The sequence below is a fragment of the Pelobates fuscus genome, chromosome 1, assembly GCF_036172605.1.
Source record: "Pelobates fuscus isolate aPelFus1 chromosome 1, aPelFus1.pri, whole genome shotgun sequence".
NCBI classification, from domain to species: Eukaryota; Metazoa; Chordata; class Amphibia; order Anura; family Pelobatidae; genus Pelobates; species Pelobates fuscus.
This window is the reverse complement of record NC_086317.1, coordinates 278355552-278375179: the sequence shown is the minus strand read 5'-3', so window position 1 is coordinate 278375179 and position 19628 is coordinate 278355552. Positions and strand designations below refer to the sequence as shown.

The following is a 19628-nucleotide window of genomic DNA, read 5'->3' as shown; positions in this document are numbered from 1 at the left end:
GCCGAACAGCGCTTAGCCGGGAGTCGGACCTGCGGGGAACTGGCCCCTAACCCCCCCCCCCCCTGGACCGGGGGGGTGATCCCGGTCCTCACCCTCAGGACCCGAGCAACACGATGCGCAGTAACTGGGCCGTCAAGATCCGCAACCCAAGCAAAATGGCGGAGGCCACATGCGATGGCACAAAGAACACAAGCAGGCCGAAACCACCTGCATACACCAGCGAACCCAAACATGCTACTCACCTCCGCAAAGGCTGGAAACTCGGTGGCCTTCTTCTTCTTCTTCCTCTGGGCAAAATACAGGAAGACTTACTGATCCGCCGGCTGCCCGCAACCGCTACCACGCCACGGGGCCTACCGACACGTGGTGAAGCAGCAGTCAGGCAATCACCCAAACCCCTGCTGCCAAGGAGTGTATCACAGGCTGCTAACACCCAGCAGACTACCAGTATAGAGAACGGCACCCAGCGACTGGAAGCAGACCGGACACCCTGGTACGCCAAACCGATGGCTGACAGAGATCTACTCACCAAAGGCTCCAAACGGCACCGGCTACAGGTGGCACCCCTTGAACAGAGACTTTCCATCAGAAGTGGACTCTGAATTGCGAGAAGCGCACAACTACCCCCAAAAAAGCATTGGATGTGTCAACTCAAGAAGGGGACTTAATGTCTGTTTCTCTCTCCTTGTTTTTATAGGACTCAAACCTGTGTATTATAAATCGCATTGGGGGCCTCCCATAAGTCCGCACAGTCTCTACTCACAATTCAGTGCTACTATAGGTACCAACCATAAGCTAACTAAAGGCTAAAGCATGTTATAATCCACTCACAGGAGTCTGACATATATGGTTTACTTGAATATGACACATACACATAGTTAAGCGGGGAACCTGCATATAACTACATCTTTATCAGTAGCCAGCACTGTACACCCTGTCATGCCCTGAAGTAAAGTGACCTAGACATAGCCTGAATATAGCGTTATGCATTAGAAGCACTAGCCTGTTACTATAACTAGCGATGTGTTCCTGCTCCATTATGTTTTTTGTTTTTTTGTTTTTTGTCTATTTGCAAAGCTTTACTGTTATTACTACTATGCGACCGTACTATATAGCAACGTAACAACCCACTAGTTTTGTTTAACGCGAAAATGTCTAATCAGTTATATTTTAATCTATACATACACTCACGCCACTATTAAACATGAATACGCATATAGGGACGTATCTATGGCGTAAGGATAAGCCTGTACCTAAAAATCTAAAAATGCGCATGTATCGCTGCCACTGTTTAATTTGTTGATATGCTCATATACGCTGTTGTGGCGTTCGTCAATAATTCTGTACCCACCTGCGCAACAAAAATAAAGAATTTCAAAAAAAAAAAAAAAAAAATTACTGTTTTTTTATTTAAATGTTACATAAAAATTTTAATAGTTTCATGACATATTTATTACACAAAATTTGTTTGGACGTTGATTTATTATTATATATATCTATTTTACAGTAGGGTGTTTTTAAGTGACTGGGTTTTTTCTAAGACAGCATTCCTTTCGATAGGTATACGAAACAACCCAAATCCCTAAGTGCTGCCTAGCAAACCTTTAGCATGAGTATTTTTCTGTGTACCCAATATGCCAAACACTTATTTATATTTATTTAGCTGTTGTATAGTGCATATAATACATTTGAAAGTTATGTTTCAAAGTTTATATATATGTTAGACAAAGAGATGCAACTCTGGATTTTTCTCTGAGAGTGAGAAAAATGCCTCGAACCTCATCCAGGTTTTTCAGAGTAGCCCACTTGAAACTAGTGTATCGCTGGGCTATCTACTCCTGGTTCCTCACTGTCTGTTCTGGGTCCTAATGGTGGCTTGGTCCTGCCAATTCTGTACTGTAAGATTAAAATTGATAAATAGGTGTTAGAATGTAAGAATAATCCAGAATACTACTGGTGCTAACATAATCTACCTCTTTCCTCAGGTATTTTCAGTGTCCACCAAAATTTGGGCTATTTGCCCCCATTCACAAAGTCATCCGCATTGGGTTCCCATCCACAAGCCCTGCAAAAGCCAAGAAAAGTAAGAGAATGGCAATGGGAGTGTCAGCATTAACACACAGCCCCAGCAGTTCCTCCATCAGTTCTGTGAGCTCTGTGGCATCTTCTGTTGGTGGAAGGCCCAGCAGGAGTGGCCTGGTAAGTGCCCATTCTGTTTCAAATAAGTTGTATAAATGTATAGGATGTAATGTCTAGGCTTCATATTTTTTTATTTTTTTAAACTAATATGAAAATAAATGTCCTGGAATGCAAAATCACAACTTTGTTATCAAATGTTGTTACATGATCAATGTACATGTAGAATCAGGCAAGCACTAAAATATATTTTCAATGCATATTACTTCTTTGCTAAGAATTGTGTTCATTACACAAAAATTGTTTAGCAACATCTTCACCATCTCTACTGCTCAGATTATCACGGGGATAAAACATAAGCGGGCCCAATGAACAATTTTCCCAGAACCCATGTTAATCCATAGTTGCCCTGTGAAAGTGTCCTTGTTACCTCAACCACCAATGGTATAGGGTTAAATATCAATAAGATGGGTCTGTATCTACCCACACACTTTTCCATCAACATTTTGGCAGTGGTATGAAGGGACATTATATTATAAATACGGGAGTCACCTGGACACTCTAACAATAAATAGAAGGGAATTATGGAATTCCTATTGGTTCAGCACAGTGCATCTGTATGACCACAATCTGGCACTGTATTTTTAGTGAGAGACAAGTTCACGTATATATGAGTAAGTTGATTGTGAACTTCGTGCCATTCAGCCTTTCAACAGAAAAGGGCATGTAGGCTGCTACAACTCGCATACTCTGTAAAATGTGTTTGTACTCCACTGTACATGGGATTAGGAAACAGAAAGCATTTTTGATCAGCAATGGAGATTACAGGAAGAATATTGTGTCCTAGAGAAATTGCTATGAACCATTAAAACAATGCATTGGCGTTTTGATATGTAATCTTCTGCAGTCCCTTTGAAAATCACTACTGGGTCTCTTTTTATTGTCCGTAGCTCACAGAAACCTCATCTCGGTACGCACGAAAGATTTCAGGAACTACAGCCTTGCAAGAAGCTTTAAAGGAAAAGCAGCAGCATATTGAGCAACTGTTGGCAGAGAGAGACCTGGAGCGAGCTGAAGTGGCCAAAGCCACCAGCCACATTTGTGAAGTGGAGAAGGAGCTCACACACCTGAAAACTCAACATGAGCAGGTAACGAAACAATATTCTGTCAAATCTCCCACTATATTTGTATGTAAGAGTAATACATGAGTTCTATATTAGGTGTTTAATATTCCTTTTATGAAAGCTATATCCCGATGGTAATGTTTCCCTTTTTCATTCTCTCCATGACATGGTAATCATATAAGCCTTGCCCTATTTTCACACATGACCTTGTTCTTGTAACAGTATATTACAGAGGCAGAGAGCAATCTCCAGCGTGCTCGAGCACTGGTGGAAACAACACAGAAAGAGAAAATTGAACTACTCAATCAACTAGAAGAAGAGAAAAGGTAATCCAAAATACAAAATGTGTGCATGTGTGTGCCCCATTAAGGCTGTTACACCTCCTGCCCATTCAACACTTCTCACTCATCTTCTCTCCTACAGTCCTTCCCCTTATCTTTGATTTCTCTTTTCCTTTTCTCTCTTTTCTCTTTCCTTTGACCATTTTTCTTTTTTCATTCCTTCTTTACACGCGTTCTGACATTTGTCACACTAAAGTTCAATTTCCTTTAGTGAGACTGTGTTCTCCCCCTCCTTTTTGGTTTATATAGTACCGCTTCAGTGCAAAATGTGTTGTATATAGGTGGATTGATATGTATATGTACGGAGCACATTCTATCTACATGTTATGTTTGCTATTTTATCCATTGTATTATTATTATGAAAATCATTATTGGAAACAATCTCCTCTTAAAAAAAAGATATTTTTCTTTAAAATGTCAAAGTTCGCTACACCTCATACAAACTGTATGGGCTCCTTACTTGTAGATTTAGGAGTCTTTCTTGAATAATGAATTACGGTCAGTTTCAGCTATCGTACTGCTATGGTTATATACGACATAACAGTGCTTTACATTGTATGTTTTTGCATTTGTTCTATGTCATTTTATTGTCTCTGTTCTGGCAAAAAGTAATAAGGTTAACACAATAGATGGACTGCACTCATGTTAAAGCAATGTTTTCTTTGTGAAACTGTGCTCTAGGCTGCTGGGGTGGCAAAACTCATAATATTGTGGGTTAAAACTGGTAATAAATACAGGCACTCAAGATTTTTAAGACTCAGACTTTAATAGTAACATCCAAGCATGGGTTTTCCTATTAAAGTCTAAATCTTATAGAATCTTTAGTGCCTGGACTTACTACTAATTTCAAAGTCAATAAGGCAGACACTCTGGTTAATACAGTGAATGGCAAGTACCAAATATTTATAATCTAAAATAGCATCCTTCTATGGTGTCGTATTAGACACTTTATATTTTTCTATGTTGTTCTATTTCTGGAAATAGTATGTTTATGTGCCAGGGCATACATTGTAATAAATACTCAGCAGCAGGCCAGTTTCATCGTATAAGAGAGCCAGCAGGATCCATCAGCTGTCATAATTACGGTAGGAAGTCACTTTCCAACATCATGCTGTTCTGTGTGTAAAAAAATGGCAAAATGCCTTTCACCTGCATTATTAACACATGCTGTTGCTGTGACAAACACACAAGCATTTTTTTTGTTTAATAACAATGTATTAAGCATTTCTTAAATACATACAATATAGAAAATAACAATTTAATATTACAAGATTATACCTCATGGCTCAAAATAATAAAGTAAAATAGCACATTACAATTTATATAAAATGTATGATATATTTAAAGCACAGCTTGTATAATGAATATTAATTTGACATTTTTCTTTTCCTTAAAAAAAAATACTGTACATCTGAATCCCCCAGATCAGTCTAATGGCCAAATCCAGAACATGTTCAATGAATATCATAGTATATAGAAAAAAATGATTAAACAAAGATAAACATGTCAAGGGGAATAATAGAGTGAGTTGTGCAATATGTTAAATAATGTTTGAATATTAGCTGCTGTTACCTGTGTCATAATTGAAGCATAATACTGGTTTATTCTCAATACAGGAGAGTTGAAGATCTCCAGTTCAGAGTGGAAGAGGAGTCTATCACAAAGGGAGACCTTGAGGTATTGTTAGACTTTAGGAAGCTTTTAAGTAGTTTGTGTGTTTATTAAGAACTTTTTTCTAACAGGCCGAGATTTTATTTAATGATGGATTTAAAATAAAATAAAACATTTGAATTTTCAAATTGAGTGCTAAGTATTTTTTAATTTTCATTATACTATTTTTGTGTATTGTACTCCATGAGTGGAGCTGTAAGCCTGTGTAGGGCAGAAGGTTCGCCAAATACCATGAACCAAGCACTAGAAACCATACAAGCTCTTGTACCAGTATGGGATTGAGTAACTGAGAGACTTAAAACTGCAACTATTGTTGGAATTTGGTGCAGGTATAAGCATCAGAATGTATGGAGAGATACACAACATGTATTATTACAAGGGTAGTGTTGCCACGGTGCTCATAGTTTAACATTTTATGGTTTTACAAGTTGAGACATCAAGAAAAGCGATCAACTTTGCTTGCTTGAAAAACTTCTGCTACAAACTGGGGCTTAAAGGAACACTATAGTCACCTAAATTACTTTAGCTAAATAAAGCAGTTTTAGTGTATAGATCATTCCCCTGCAATTTCACTGCTGAATTCACTGTCATTTAGGAGTTAAATCACTTTGTTTCTGTTTATGCAGCCCTAGCCACACCTCCCCTGGCTATGATTGACAGAGCCTGCATGAAAAAAAAACTGGTTTCACTTTCAAACAGATGTAATTTACCATAAATAATTGTATCTCAATCTCTAAATTGAACTTTAATCACATACAGGAGGCTCTTGCAGGGTCTAGCAAGCTATTAACATAGCAGGGGATAAGAAAATCTTAATTAAACAGAACTTGCAATAAAGAAAGCCTAAATAGGGCTCTCTTTACAGGAAGTGTTTATGGAAGGCTGTGCAAGTCACATGCAGGGAGGTGTGACTAGGGTTCATAAACAAAGGGATTTAACTCCTAAATGGCAGAGGATTGAGCAGTGAGGCTGCAGGGGCATGTTCTATACACCAAAACTGCTTCATTAAGCTAAAGTTGTTCAGGTGTCCCTTTAATAAATAGCTGTTTACTAAGGTTTCCAAGTATAAGTCATCTTGAACCAAGCTGGGCAGAGGGAGTCATTAGATTAGGTGACTTCACATCTGACTTGCTTTTAGTGAGTAGTGAATTTATAGATTGGGATTTCACTCAACATGAAACAAGCTGTTTGTAAACTTGGTGGAACTCAGTACTGAAACATTAAGAGGGTGGGTCACTAAACAGTGAACTGTGAGCAATTGTAAAATAATAGTCCAACATAGGCAGACTAAAAAAAATAAGGCCATTTCAGCTATGTTAGCAATATTTCAGTCAGTTGTCAACTCACCAAAACTGTTAATTAACCAGACTCTTACATTTCTTTATATTTCTTGTTTCTGAAATTAGACATCCCTAATTAAAATTACAGAATTAATAAAAAAAAAAAAAACCCTCAATAGCACACAAGCTACCATACAAAGGTTCAGATAGAAACACGTGGATGGTACCTGAGAAAATCCTCTCATTCATTTCTCATGCAGAGATTACAACTGCACACATCAAAGACTATCTGAAACATTGTGAGATGAGATACATCATATAAACTCTAAAATATTTAGCAAAATTAAAACTGATCAATGTGCCATTATTTAGTATTTATAAAGTGCCAACGTGATCCACAGCATTGTGCAATAGGGGGATTGCAGGCATTCAATCATCCCAGGTTGCTGAATCTCTTGTGCAGTGGGTAACTTGCCGGCATTTCATATCTGGACTGTCCTTATGTCCTTATGGTGGGATCAGTCTGATATGCAAATAGAACAGGCTTTCTCTGTATTGGAACAAGTGAGCAAAACGTTTTTGAGACCAAAGCAAGTACTAATTCCATACTTCTGTCCATTCTCAGAGAACTCATATTCAATGTTTTTGTTGCAATACAAATATACGTATCCGTGCAAAAGGAACATAGGACTCTGTCCATTAGCTTAATATCTTGCTTTCATAGCACTTTTATGCAAAGTACTTAGTGCTAAGTACAAAGTGCTAGAACATTGTAATAGAGAGTCGACACAGGATATAGTAAGGGGAATTTGAAGGTGATGGACAGACTTTTAAGGGCTTATGCAAATACTGTTTAGCTTGTAAGGTACTTAATTAGTGAGTATTAGAGGCTCGTTAAACATCACGCTGTAAATGATCTTAAACAAGGGTGGGTTAGTGGTTGCAAAAACTTGGATGGATGGTAACTGAGGAAAGGGGCTGAGGGTTATTGAACACATTCATTTTAAATAAATATGTTTTTTTACGTTGCCCTGAAAAGCAATTGATTGCTGTACAGTCACTCTTGAGCTTTTTTGAAAGGTTTTAACTACAGTAAAACAAGAAAATCCTAGGAGAGAGACTAGGCACATGTTGTGCTTCTTGCTTACTTATTTATTAAAAGAGCTTAGTAGTGAAGGGGTCAGTCGATGTTTACTTTTTTACGGATGTGGTTTCCATAGAAAACTCTAGGATGTAAATATTTAGACATTTGAATGTTTTTAATGTCAACCACATTATTATAAGGCAAAAACGCAATATAAAAGCCACAGTTGCTGTGATATGATAAACAGTACAAATTTTTGTATCATTATTATGCTTACTTAATACAATCTTGTCTGTAAGTTTGTCTATTAGTAAGATGTTTCCTATAGTTTAATGACAAGATATTGCTTACTTGTTTTGCAGAGGTTATTTATTTTGTGAGATTATGTTTGGTAAGACCAGTATATTTGGTTACTTGTGTTTTACGTTATGACAGAATACATTATATGAAAGCTGTGTCAGCCATTGTACATTGCCACTTTGGCTTCAGTAACAATATACTCATTCTCTGCAGTTCGTTCTTCTCGGGTGGCCTCTTTCATTGACATTCTCTGATATAGAAACACATTGTGCAGTGACATTAAACTGTCCTTTCTTGAGTCAGGCAGAGCGATTACATTTCCGGCCTGTACCGTTGGTTTAAAGTGCTGCGTTTAAGAATCAACAAATTCCAACTGTTCAGAGTCAGAAGTGTCTTTTCAGAGAAAATTTAGAGGGATTTACTCGCATGTAACATGACAAAATCTTTTTCAATTTATACATTGTGCTGGTTTGATGGCCCACAATAAAAACAGGAGGTAACACAATGTGCTGCTTAGTAGATAAGCCCTCTTGTGGAACCATGCTCTTATTTGAAGAGCATATGAAAGACAAGCGTTTTGGTACCCCTGTCCCTTACTCAGTGTACAAATGTCCTTAAAACCACAGTGCATTAACCCCATAGTGTAGTATTTATAAACCAGACCCTCCACCAACTAAACACCAGTGAATTGCCAACAAACTAGAAATACAGATATTGTAAAAATGACATATTTACTCTGCCTCACCTAACATCTTCTGTAACCTGAAAAGTGTTATAAATCTATCATACTGATACCCTACAGCTAGCATGATAACAATTCTTTATGTTTACATTGATTGTCATTTTTATAAGTACAATTATCAGGAGATGAAAAAGGGATATTTTTATGTTATGCGTGCAAATAAAAGAAGATGAACCCTATAACAGGGTTAACTAAGCTGTAAATTGTCAGGTAGTGATCATGGGATGGCACATTTTAGACCAGAACAGCTAAATGAGATAATATACCCAAGCCTGCTGTATGTCTAGCTCATCTGTTTTGGTTTCAATTTAAATTCCCTGGTGAATTCACAACAATTCGCACTATAGATGTATACTAAAACAGTCAAGCCATGACTGTGCATTGGGAAATATTTCCAATAAGTACTTTTGCCTAAATAGTGCAACTCAGTTTTTTTTAATTTACTACTATTCAGTTTTTAAGAAATGAATCTCTCGTTGTTTATTATGTTTATTGATAAATATTCCATCAATAATAAGGATTGGTCTCCCCTCTGTCGCAAACAAAATGTAATCTATACGGTGCTGAAGAATATGTTGGTGCTTTATAAATATCTGTTAGAATGGCAGATCAATAATAAGCAGACAGTGAGGCTTTGCTAGGCCAGCAGTTTGTAACTGTGACTCAATTCTGCACAAAGGGGAGGCTTTCCATTTCTCGGTGTCAGCATGTTTTAGAAAAGGGGTGTTTGCAAGGTAGGTCTGTGCCAGGAAAAAACATTGCAGGATAAAAATGAACAACATTTGAACAAATTTGTCAGAGAATGCAATGCAAGTTTATGGGATCTGAATATTTTTTCATATAATTAAAATGTGAAATAAAACCCTTACCTTTTAGTGAGTAAATACTGTATGATTTGACCTCACGAGGAATGCTCTAAACACCATATGATGACTGCTAGTATAGCGCTTTCTTATATCTAAATAATTATTGATTCTTTGTAACGTGCTGTTGTAATGATTAAAGGAACACTGCAACGTTAGAAATACAATGTTTGAGTGTTCTCCTTTTAAAGTTTAGATTACTTGGCTCTTCCCTAGTCAACAGAAAAGCTGTTACCTGTAATTCAGCATCCAGAGGGTCTCCTCATCACAGGTTTGCTCTGCCTCCTCGAAATCATCATTAATAAGATTGTAGTCTAATAAATTTCAGAAAAACATTTGTATACTGGATTAAAAAGTGCTTCTAGTTCTTCTCACCAAGGTGAGCTATATTTTGACTATTTCAATTAATACAATTTTCTTCAGTGGATAAAATCCAAGACATGTACGGAAGTGCAACCGTCATAGGGATTTTACATTAAGAATTTCGTTTTCAGGATCTGTTACATCAAGAATGCACACTAAATTTCCATGGGACTAGAAATGCCACAGTGATTGGCTGAGGTATCTCAGCCACTTCTTGTATTCAGGTTGTGAAGAGGGCTGGATATGTCCATGGGAAAGTATGAAAAATAGACACCCCTAGAAAAAGAGGGTCAACAACTCCAGTCTAAAGGTGTCTTCACTAATGTGTGAATTGTCTGGAATTCACAAAATTCTAAATATGAATCTGCACAACAATTTGATTTTCTTTGAATTCATTTTGAATTCCGGACTATTCACACTTAACCAACATTTTAGAAACAATAGCTTGAAACTGTCTTAGTTTAGGAAACATCGTTTTCATTGTCTGTATGATAATGTTAACACTGAGACCACAACGGAGCTGCTTTAAGTTGCATATCACTTATATAAACTTAGTAGCATTGAGTTCTAGAAATAGCTGCAAATGTTATGAATGATTACTAGTTCTCTGTCCCTTTTGTTATACTGGCTGACCGACCGAACACAGCATGCTATTCAATATTCTTCCCTCTAGACTTTGTCCGCTGTTCTTTCTTATAGATGTTGGATGATATTGCATCTGTTCTTTTTCTGCTGTCTCTCTGTTTCCTGTTCCATGTGTGCAGACTCAGACGCAGTTGGAGCATGCCCGAATTCGGGAGCTCGAGCAGAATCTACTGTTTGAGAAGTCAAAAACTGCAAAGCTTCTCAAAGAATTAGAGGACAAGAGGGTAAACTGGGACAAATGACCCTGCCTGCAACACAAAGCATTTACCAGCCTCATTTATATCCCAAGGCCCCAACCATTTTGCTTTATGTTGCTTTAGTCCATTTTGGCTTCTGAAATTTTTATTTCTGCTTTCACTTCTTATGCCTTCCGAAGGATTTATAATTTGCTTTGCTTTTTTCCAGGCTTAAAGCAGTAGTACTCCTAGAATACGCATTTATCCTTAAAAGTGTTTAATTTCCTAAATGGCAATTATTTTGTTGCGTACATGCAGTTTGACTATTTCATTTTTTTCACATTTGACTATATTAGAAACATCAGAAATATTGTATACCATAAGCAGACAAATATATTTCTGATTATGTAAGGAAGAAGACAATAAATTAATATCAGAGGCCTATGGTATACTGCTGCTTTACGTCTGCTGTAAAGCACACCGGACCATTGTTTGTTTTTTGGGGGGCTTTTTTTGGCACTTACCTCGTCTGTTTCCATGTAATGATTACTGCTTCTTCCATTTTTTAATCATGAATGTTCATTTTGAAATACTGGAGCAAAGGAAAGTTAACTGCATGTGGTTTAAACAGTGATCCAAAAATAAATTCACATCTACTTGGAAAGTTGTTTTAGCATTTTTCAACTATAAAAATGTAGAGCAACCTGAAGACTGTCTATCGTTGCCATTAACAGTGTTTGCTGGATTTTTAAAAATTAACTTGATTACATCATGAAAATAGAGAAAACTGCTCTGTGTTAGACAATAATTATGTAATTTGTTATGTCTAGTCCAGGGATAGGCAACCTTTGGCACTCTAGATGTTGTGGACTACATCCTCCATAATGCTCTTACACCCATAATGCTGACAAAGCATCATGGGAGGTGTAGTCCAAAACATCTGGAGTGCTGAAGGTTGACTATGCCTGGTCTATTCTATCACATTCGCATGTCTACCCTAGAAGACTTTTTTTTTTTTGGAGGGGGCTTTGCAGAGTGGGGCTGTTCATAAAAACAATTAAATATAAATAAAGTAATTATTTAATCTGGCTAAATTAAAATATATTTGAGTAATTCTTTATTAAGAAAAACTTGATATACCTACATATGCTATCATATTAATGTGTACTTGTATTTCATATATCATATATATCATATATAAGGAACAGTAGTAAACACCAAATCCTGGTTTTAGATCCACTGAAATGATGATCACATTTAGAGATGGTGAATTACAGTTGCCACATATTTTGTCACTAAATAGAATTACGAAAGTTTACTCATATTTTAAAATAAATTACGTGTAAATTAAATAGTATTACCTGGCATTAGATAGGTGAATATGAGAAACCATAAAACGGGTCACAAAAACCAAAGTCATACACTGAACATGTAGGTAAGATAAGTGTAAAGCAGAGCTGATCAAGGTAGATCCCCAGCTGTTGTAGAAACTATAACTCCGATGGTGCTTTGACGACCTTAGGATGGTGGAGCATCATGGGAATGGTATGGTTCAATATAAATAATATACTTTTTAACAGGTTGCAGCACTAATGATGTAGATCAAGGGTGTCCAAAAGGTAGATCCCCAGATGTTCTAGAACTACAACTCCCATGATGCTTTGCATATCTTTAGAATGCTTTTAAAATGACAAAATATCATGGAAGTAGTAGTTTTAAAACATTTGGGGATCTACTTTTTGGGCACCTCTGATGTAAATGCTTGACTCTATGCACAGTTACATTCACTGTGATTTTTCACAGTAGTCACTTGACATCACATTTAAGTAGGGATGAGATCAACCATAATTAAAATGGAATCCATCCTGTGTTCTTAAATTCGGAAGAGATATGTCATCTAGGGGTCACATGTTTCTTCTCTTTGACTTTAAACACATTATAAATATGAACTCATTTGCTAGATATGATTAGAGAAACAAATCAACTTACATCTTCAATATGTTTTTGTATATACTGTATATATATATATTTGATTTATTTTATTTTTGTTTGTTGTATTTGCTAACAAATGACTGCTAACATTCATACGTCATCGATGATTACTTTTACACCAGGACATATAAGCCTCTGATTAAGTCTCTAATGACATGGTAATCTGTCATGAGTCCCAGAGTGTAATTTATCAAATAATATATAGAGCAATACTATAGTGATCTCCAATGGACTGTTCCTGAACAAATAAATTACTATGCTCTAAAGTGATAATACAATAGCCATAGGTATCATGACTTATTCAATAATAATTTCTGTATTAATAATAAGCATTATTCTCATATGCAAGAGTTTTATACTTGGTGTAAAATAATTTACTAAAACATTTGCTTGTTCATATATTTTAAGTATTCAGAGCTTACCCCTGAATATATTAATATGTTCTAGTAGTTGCTAAGTCTGTTTATGTGTTTATTATATTTCTACAGCTTACAACTGTAGCAGAGCAGTCTAGGATCAATCAGTTGGAAGAGGAACTTAACCTTCGACGTAATGAGATTGAGGACCTACAGCACTGCTTGTTGAACTCAAGTCAAACAGATATTCCTGAGCACAATCTTGGTTTGCAATCTGAGGCCTTGCGTCTACGTGATAAACTGTTGTCAGCCAGCAAAGAGCACCTAAAAGAGAGCAGTCAACAGAGAGACAAGTACGAAAAAAACATGAAACGATATCAGCAAGAAGTTGAAAAGCTGAAAAGCTTGAATGAGAAACATGTCCAGGAGATTTCAGATTTGAGGAAAAAACTTGAGCAAGCTACAAATGAGAATATGGGAATGATGGACAGTTGGAAATCTAAATTGGACACCTTAGTCTCTGATCATCAGAAATCTTTGCAAGACTTGAAGGGGTCCTTGGTTACTAGTCCTGACACTCAATGCAAAGAACTTGTAGAGCTCAAAGCCAACATAGAAAGTCTAAAAATGGAACATCAACTTGAGTTTGAGAACTTGAAAGCCAAGCACGAGATTGAATTAGCAGTCCATATTAAGGAGAAAGAGAATCTAAAATCAAAAATGCAAGAGATTAAAGAGGAAGTTGAAGAAGGCAATGATAACTGGAAAACACAGCTAGAATCAAAAACCAATCAGCACCTCAAAGAACTCCAGGATGTTAAAGATAAATACCGGGAAGCAGAAGTACGAGTGCATGAACTTGAAAAGCTACACATTGAATACAATGACCAGACACAATCCATTGCCTTCTTAAAAGAACAGATCTCAACTGCAGAAAATAAAATGCAGGATTATGATACCCTTCAGAAAGCAGATATACGAAATAAGCAGGAGATCCAAAAATTACAGGAAAAAATACTGGTATTGGAAAACAAGTTGCAGTCCATGGAGGATCTTCATTCTTCTCAAAATGCAAATGTATGGTCTAGTAATGTTATTCCAGGCTTGGTTCTATTAGCTTCAGTTTTATGAATATATACTGTCAGAACACCCAGTCTCTTCCCATGATAAATGATCTTGTAATTAGTTATTGTCAAACTGGGGGATACATATAGAATATGATTACTACTTTCATATAATTATCTTGTGGGTCGATCCACATTTTGAGATCTGGCAGAAAGGTAATCGCATGGTTTTGAACTGATTCTGTACAATACAAATTAATATTAATGGCATATAACATAGAATATACTTAGAGACATAGAATATGATAGGAACTGTTTGGCCCATCAAGTCTGACAAATTTTCGAAATAATTTAATTAGTCCCTGATCTTATATCTAGGATAGCCTTATGCCTATCCCACGCATGATTAAACTCCCTTACTGTGTTAACCTCTACCACTTCAGCTGGAAGGCTATTCCATGGATCCACTACCCTCTCAGTAAAGTAATACTTCATGAAAATATTTTTAAACTTTTGCCCCTCTAATTTAAGGCTATGTCCTCTTGTTGTGGTAGTTTTTCTTCTTTTAAATATAGTCTCATCCTTTACCGCGTTGATTCCCTTTATGTATTTAAATGTTTCTATCTTATCCCCTCTGTCTCGTATTTTCTCCAAACTATACTTCAAGGACACTTTGAATAGAATAATCTCCAAAAATCCAAGGAAAGTGTGCATGCAATTTTGTTCATTAGAAAACCAGTACACTTTGAGAAAATGTATTTTTCTTTTATAGAAACACAGTTTATTTTTCTTTTATGTAAGAACAATTTAGATTGTTTTGTACTTTTTTGGGAAAGCCATATATTTATCTACTTTTTGAGACTTTTTGCTGCCCGAGACTGACTACAATGGCACTCTCTGAGGTGCATACACATTTTTGTAGTAGATATGGATTATTGAACTTGAGTAATTACTTAAGTAATCCTCAGCACTTACTCTATTGTTGATAATAATTCTGTTTCTAGACTGGAATCTCTATAGGTCAGTTCTCTGTTCACATATTAAGTATGTAAATGCTAATGCTCTTAGGGATTGTATAGTAAGTGTTTGCTTATTTTTTTATTTTTTTTAACAATTGAATGACTTTATGCTGGGTTTTCTATTTCTTTCAGATGATAGAAACCAATGATATTTCTGAAGAAAAAATAAAAATGAAAAATGCACTAGAAGGTATTTGTTTTTAAATGTTCTGTTTTTACTACAAGATGATCAATACGTAATGAATCTGCTTAAAGGGGCATTCATACTTAAATTTAACAGGGTTGTAATTTTAGATTATGCTTCTGCTTAAAGGGGCATTCATACTTAAATTTAACTGGGTTGTAATTTTAGACTATCCTTCCTGCCTGCTACCTAACACGTGTTTCGGCGCTACTAAACGCGCCTTCTTCTGAGGTTAAACCTGCCTGCTACCTAACAGAAGAAGGCGCGTTTAGTAGCGCCGAAACACGTGTTAGGTAGCAGGCAGGAAGGATAGTTGAGAACCTGGACTCCTACTAGTATTGTCTCTCTGCATGATCAGCCAGTTAGTTTATTCTCGACATTTTCGTAACAATTCATTAGAAGAGAGAGTGGGGTGGGAGGGTGAAGGTGTGGTTGACGGGGAATTTCCAGTTTTTCGTCAGACAACGGTGTGTGTATCGCTGAATAGCTTTTTTCTAGGGCTATCTTCCAATTCAAACGTTTTCTGTGCAACGCCAATTTCCCTCTATTTTTCCCCTCTCCTAGATACAGTGTTTAACCCCTTAAGGACCAAACTTCTGGAATAAAAGGAAATCATGACATGTCACATATGTCATGTGTCCTTAAGGGGTTAAGCAGTTGTCACGTAACCTGCTACACTGTATCTATTTAGCTGTCTGATCCTGACGAGGGGCTGATCACATTGTATATAGACCTCATTTATCACCACTTTGTGCTACCCCTTTTCTCCCAAGTAGACAACTGTCTGCAACTTTCTTAACCCCACAGACTGCTTTTGTCACTGTCAGGGGGTGTTGAAGGGAGTGGTCTGGAGCATCTGTGGTAGGAATTTTTCCATATTAAGGACATTCTCCTGAGGTACTATTACTGAGTGACAGACTCTACAGGATAGGGGGATTTTTTGCCATATTCTTAAGGTGACTCCCTTGGGACAAATATCCCCGTCCAGGCACGTTCTCTTATTTTTATCCTCCTGTGTTTTTACATATTTTCCTTTTTCTTTCAAGTTTCCTATTATAGGCATGATTATTTTATTACAGCAACAATTAAAGGTTATGTTCTAATATTTTTTGTATATATGTATAGTTATCAACTAGGGGGCGCCCTACCTGTTCTGACTCACCAAGTCTGCTTTTCTATTTATACACTTATGTGAGGGTTACCCCCTGTTCAGGTCGCCCCTAGACACACACCCAGTTGCATCCCTTTTGGGTATCCAACTTTCTTTCACATTGAAAATAAACAGAAAGAAGTGAAATGCATCTGAAATGATGTTGCCCATCATACGACAACTGTCTACCACATATGTGAAATTAATACAACAACAATTGATGCTAGCAATGCTAATGACAGGTATATGACAGGTATGGAACAATATAGCATGATCTAAACAGAATAGCAAATGTTAGTGAATATGTAGCCTAAGGCCAGAGAAAGAGAGACACTTCGCGGCGGCATAAATAGTGGATTACCCGTGTCAGCATGGATAACGGTGGCCAAGTCTATAGGAGTGCATCCACCCCCTCGCAGTCCGGTTCCGGGAGTCAGCTGAAATACCTCGGGAGTAGCCTGAGTTCCAGCAGCTTCCAGCTTGCAAATTTGAGCTATCTAGCTACCAGTCACCAGTGTCTCGCCAATGGTGAGAAAATCAGTCCACTATGAGGTTGGTAATTCACGGGAGATACCCTGCCTGCAGCATGATGTTGTGTGAGAGGCACAATAGTAAATGTCCTTTGTTGTTTCCTTGAAAGACCAGACAGTTTGTGTATTGTACTGCAGAGATATTGTCCATGCGGAGCATGAAGCAACAATCTTAAGGGCTTTTGGCTAGGCTGTGTATGTAAAATGATCCAACAATCAACTACAGACAACATATGTGCAACTCGGTCTCCTCCCCTGATCAGGGGCCTCCTGTGGAGGCATATGTGAAATGGGCTCTCCAGCCCCAAAGGCCGGCATCCAACTCCATAACGAGATCCGGCGATGGTCGAAATATTGCTCTGCCATTCCAGACTTGCATGTGTTGTAATCATAGTTACCATATCCTGAGAGGCATATCCAGTGATTGTAGTAGTGGTCCAAGTGTAGATATTTTGCCTCCAACTGTTGTGTAACACGGTAGTGAAAGATTGCCTGGATCGAGAAGGACAGGAGGCCCACGAGGAGTCGCAGGAGGAGCACATCCATGCGAAGGATCCATCAAATCTCCTTTCGGATAGATCCTCTATTCGCTGCAGGCATGTGAAGACCACAATCCACAGGGTCTATTTCGAAGCCAAGGAATTGAGCGGGCTGAGACGGGGAGAGCGCTGACCTGTCTGTTCACCACGGAGTCCTAAGATTCCAGAAAGTGAACGACAAATTTCGAGTGAACCAGTTGTTGGCCAACAGGAGATCCTCAAAGGGATGGATTCCTTCTATTTTGGAATGTCAATAGACAACATCATCATTGAGCAAACAGAGCTTCATGGCTGGTCAAAATTCTTCTGGCTGTGTGTAGGATCTTGGGCCTGTGGAACAAATTTGACTGGTCACTCGGCCATGCTACTGACCAGCCCTCCCAAAAATACCCCTGCCAGGTGGGGGTGGAATACTTGCTTGAGGCATGCTTTGCTAACTTCGCTATAGATGGTTGCCCGAATAGGAATCTCTTCGCCTTGTGTGTCTCAGAACAGAGGGTATCATTCGCGTTAACTAGCAAGCAGATAGAGCACTGTGCCCATTCACGGATGTCACTTGGATCCAATCGTGTGCCCAGGACAAGGGCCAGATCTGCACAATATAGCATCTTTGTCAATGGGCCAAGTAAATCTAGGATTTTGTCTTGCGTACACTTAAGCTCTTTTTCAATATCCTTCTGTGGTCTTTACCAGCATGAGACATGAAGGCCACTACTGTGGTGTCATGAGCTGGGCCAGGTGGTCTGGGAGGATTCAGTCAGACGATCTAGGGCGTCTTATAGTGCATGGGTCATTTTAACAGTGGTACACCCAGCATATCCAGAAAACCGCATCCCCGTGGCTTGGGTCGAGGTGTATGGGTATCTTTTCTGTATAATTGTCACACGTCACAGTTTGAATCACATATTTGGAGCTTGCGTAGGGTAGGTCTAGTCCACTCCACCTTGTTGGAGGCAGATCCTACCACTTGCCATTCGTCCACCACATCGAGAGCATGAGGCGGACAAGAGTCCTCGTCATCTGAGGACCGGGTTTGAGGGGAAGCTGGATCCACCTGTTTAAAGCACTTGGGTGTTTTCAAGGGAGCCTTGTGCTTAGTCTTGGTTCTCATTGGGGAACTGGAATCCCTCTAGTGGTGCTAAAGCCCTCTCTGGCTCCGTAGCGTCATATGGTATCTGGATCCTCACTCCGGGTGGTGTGTCTTGTGTAACAGAGGACACCCACTATGTTAATAGTAACATTTGTCACAATATGTATGAATTCAATGGTCTTCATGAAGTATTAAATATATTAAATAGTTAAGGTACCATGACAACATGAGGGAGTCATCCCTGCAGGGTCTGCTAAAGCAGTGTCAGATCCTGGGGTGGTATTAGGCTCTTGCGACACTGACTCTTATGTATGGGGTAGGCCATTTTAACTGAGTCCGTGACTGCGGCATTCATTTTTGCCTGAAAATCCTGCCTTGGAGGGGGAGCGTCACCCATGGTGTCTTTGTCTGTCCTGTAAACAGTGACAATCAGTGGGTGCAGGATAAGCGGAGACACACGCAAAGTGCCAGACTCCTTGCATAACTGGGGCTCACCCAGGAACCGGCTGTACAGTATAGCCGTCTATCAGAGTTTAGTGCCAAATAAGAGGTGCTCATCCTCTAGGTGTATGAAAAGGGGATTCCCTTAAGTGAAATGGGAGACGTGGAAGTCTCATAATTGTGGGGATGAACCCAAATTTCCCAAATTTGGTGGTATCAAGGAGGGGCTCACCCTCATAAGCGTTGCCTCTGTGGTTAGCAAATATAACCGGTGTAATAGTTCTGCATAATTCGATATATATATGTCCAGGTACCATGAAAAGAAAGGATGGACACAAGCAGAACACCTGATATGATATCTGGGGGCTCACCCCAGGTGGTGTGCCTTGTACAACAGAGGACACCCACATATGGCAACTGGTATAATCAGAACTGGCACAGTAAATATGGCTTATGAAGCAAGGCTTTTAGCCTTAGATATTAATCACATATCAGTGTATGTCACATTTCCTCTATTATTAATAAGCACTCCTAGGCT

The 19628-nt window shown here is 38.2% G+C and overlaps 1 protein-coding gene across 2 annotated transcripts in view; it reads left to right on the top strand.

Annotated features, from left to right (window-relative positions):
• Positions 1-19628, top strand: part of CLIP2 (CAP-Gly domain containing linker protein 2) — a 117878-nt gene that overhangs the window by 80539 nt on the left and 17711 nt on the right. The window contains exons 5-11 of one of the 2 annotated variants that reach the window (XM_063457415.1): positions 1986-2199; positions 3087-3284; positions 3483-3586; positions 5218-5278; positions 10669-10773; positions 13206-14150; positions 15289-15346. In XM_063457415.1, the coding sequence (XP_063313485.1) occupies positions 1986-2199; positions 3087-3284; positions 3483-3586; positions 5218-5278; positions 10669-10773; positions 13206-14150; positions 15289-15346 (1685 nt within the window). The remainder of the gene's footprint in view (positions 1-1985; positions 2200-3086; positions 3285-3482; positions 3587-5217; positions 5279-10668; positions 10774-13205; positions 14151-15288; positions 15347-19628) is intronic. The other variant, XM_063457416.1, reaches the window with a different exon arrangement.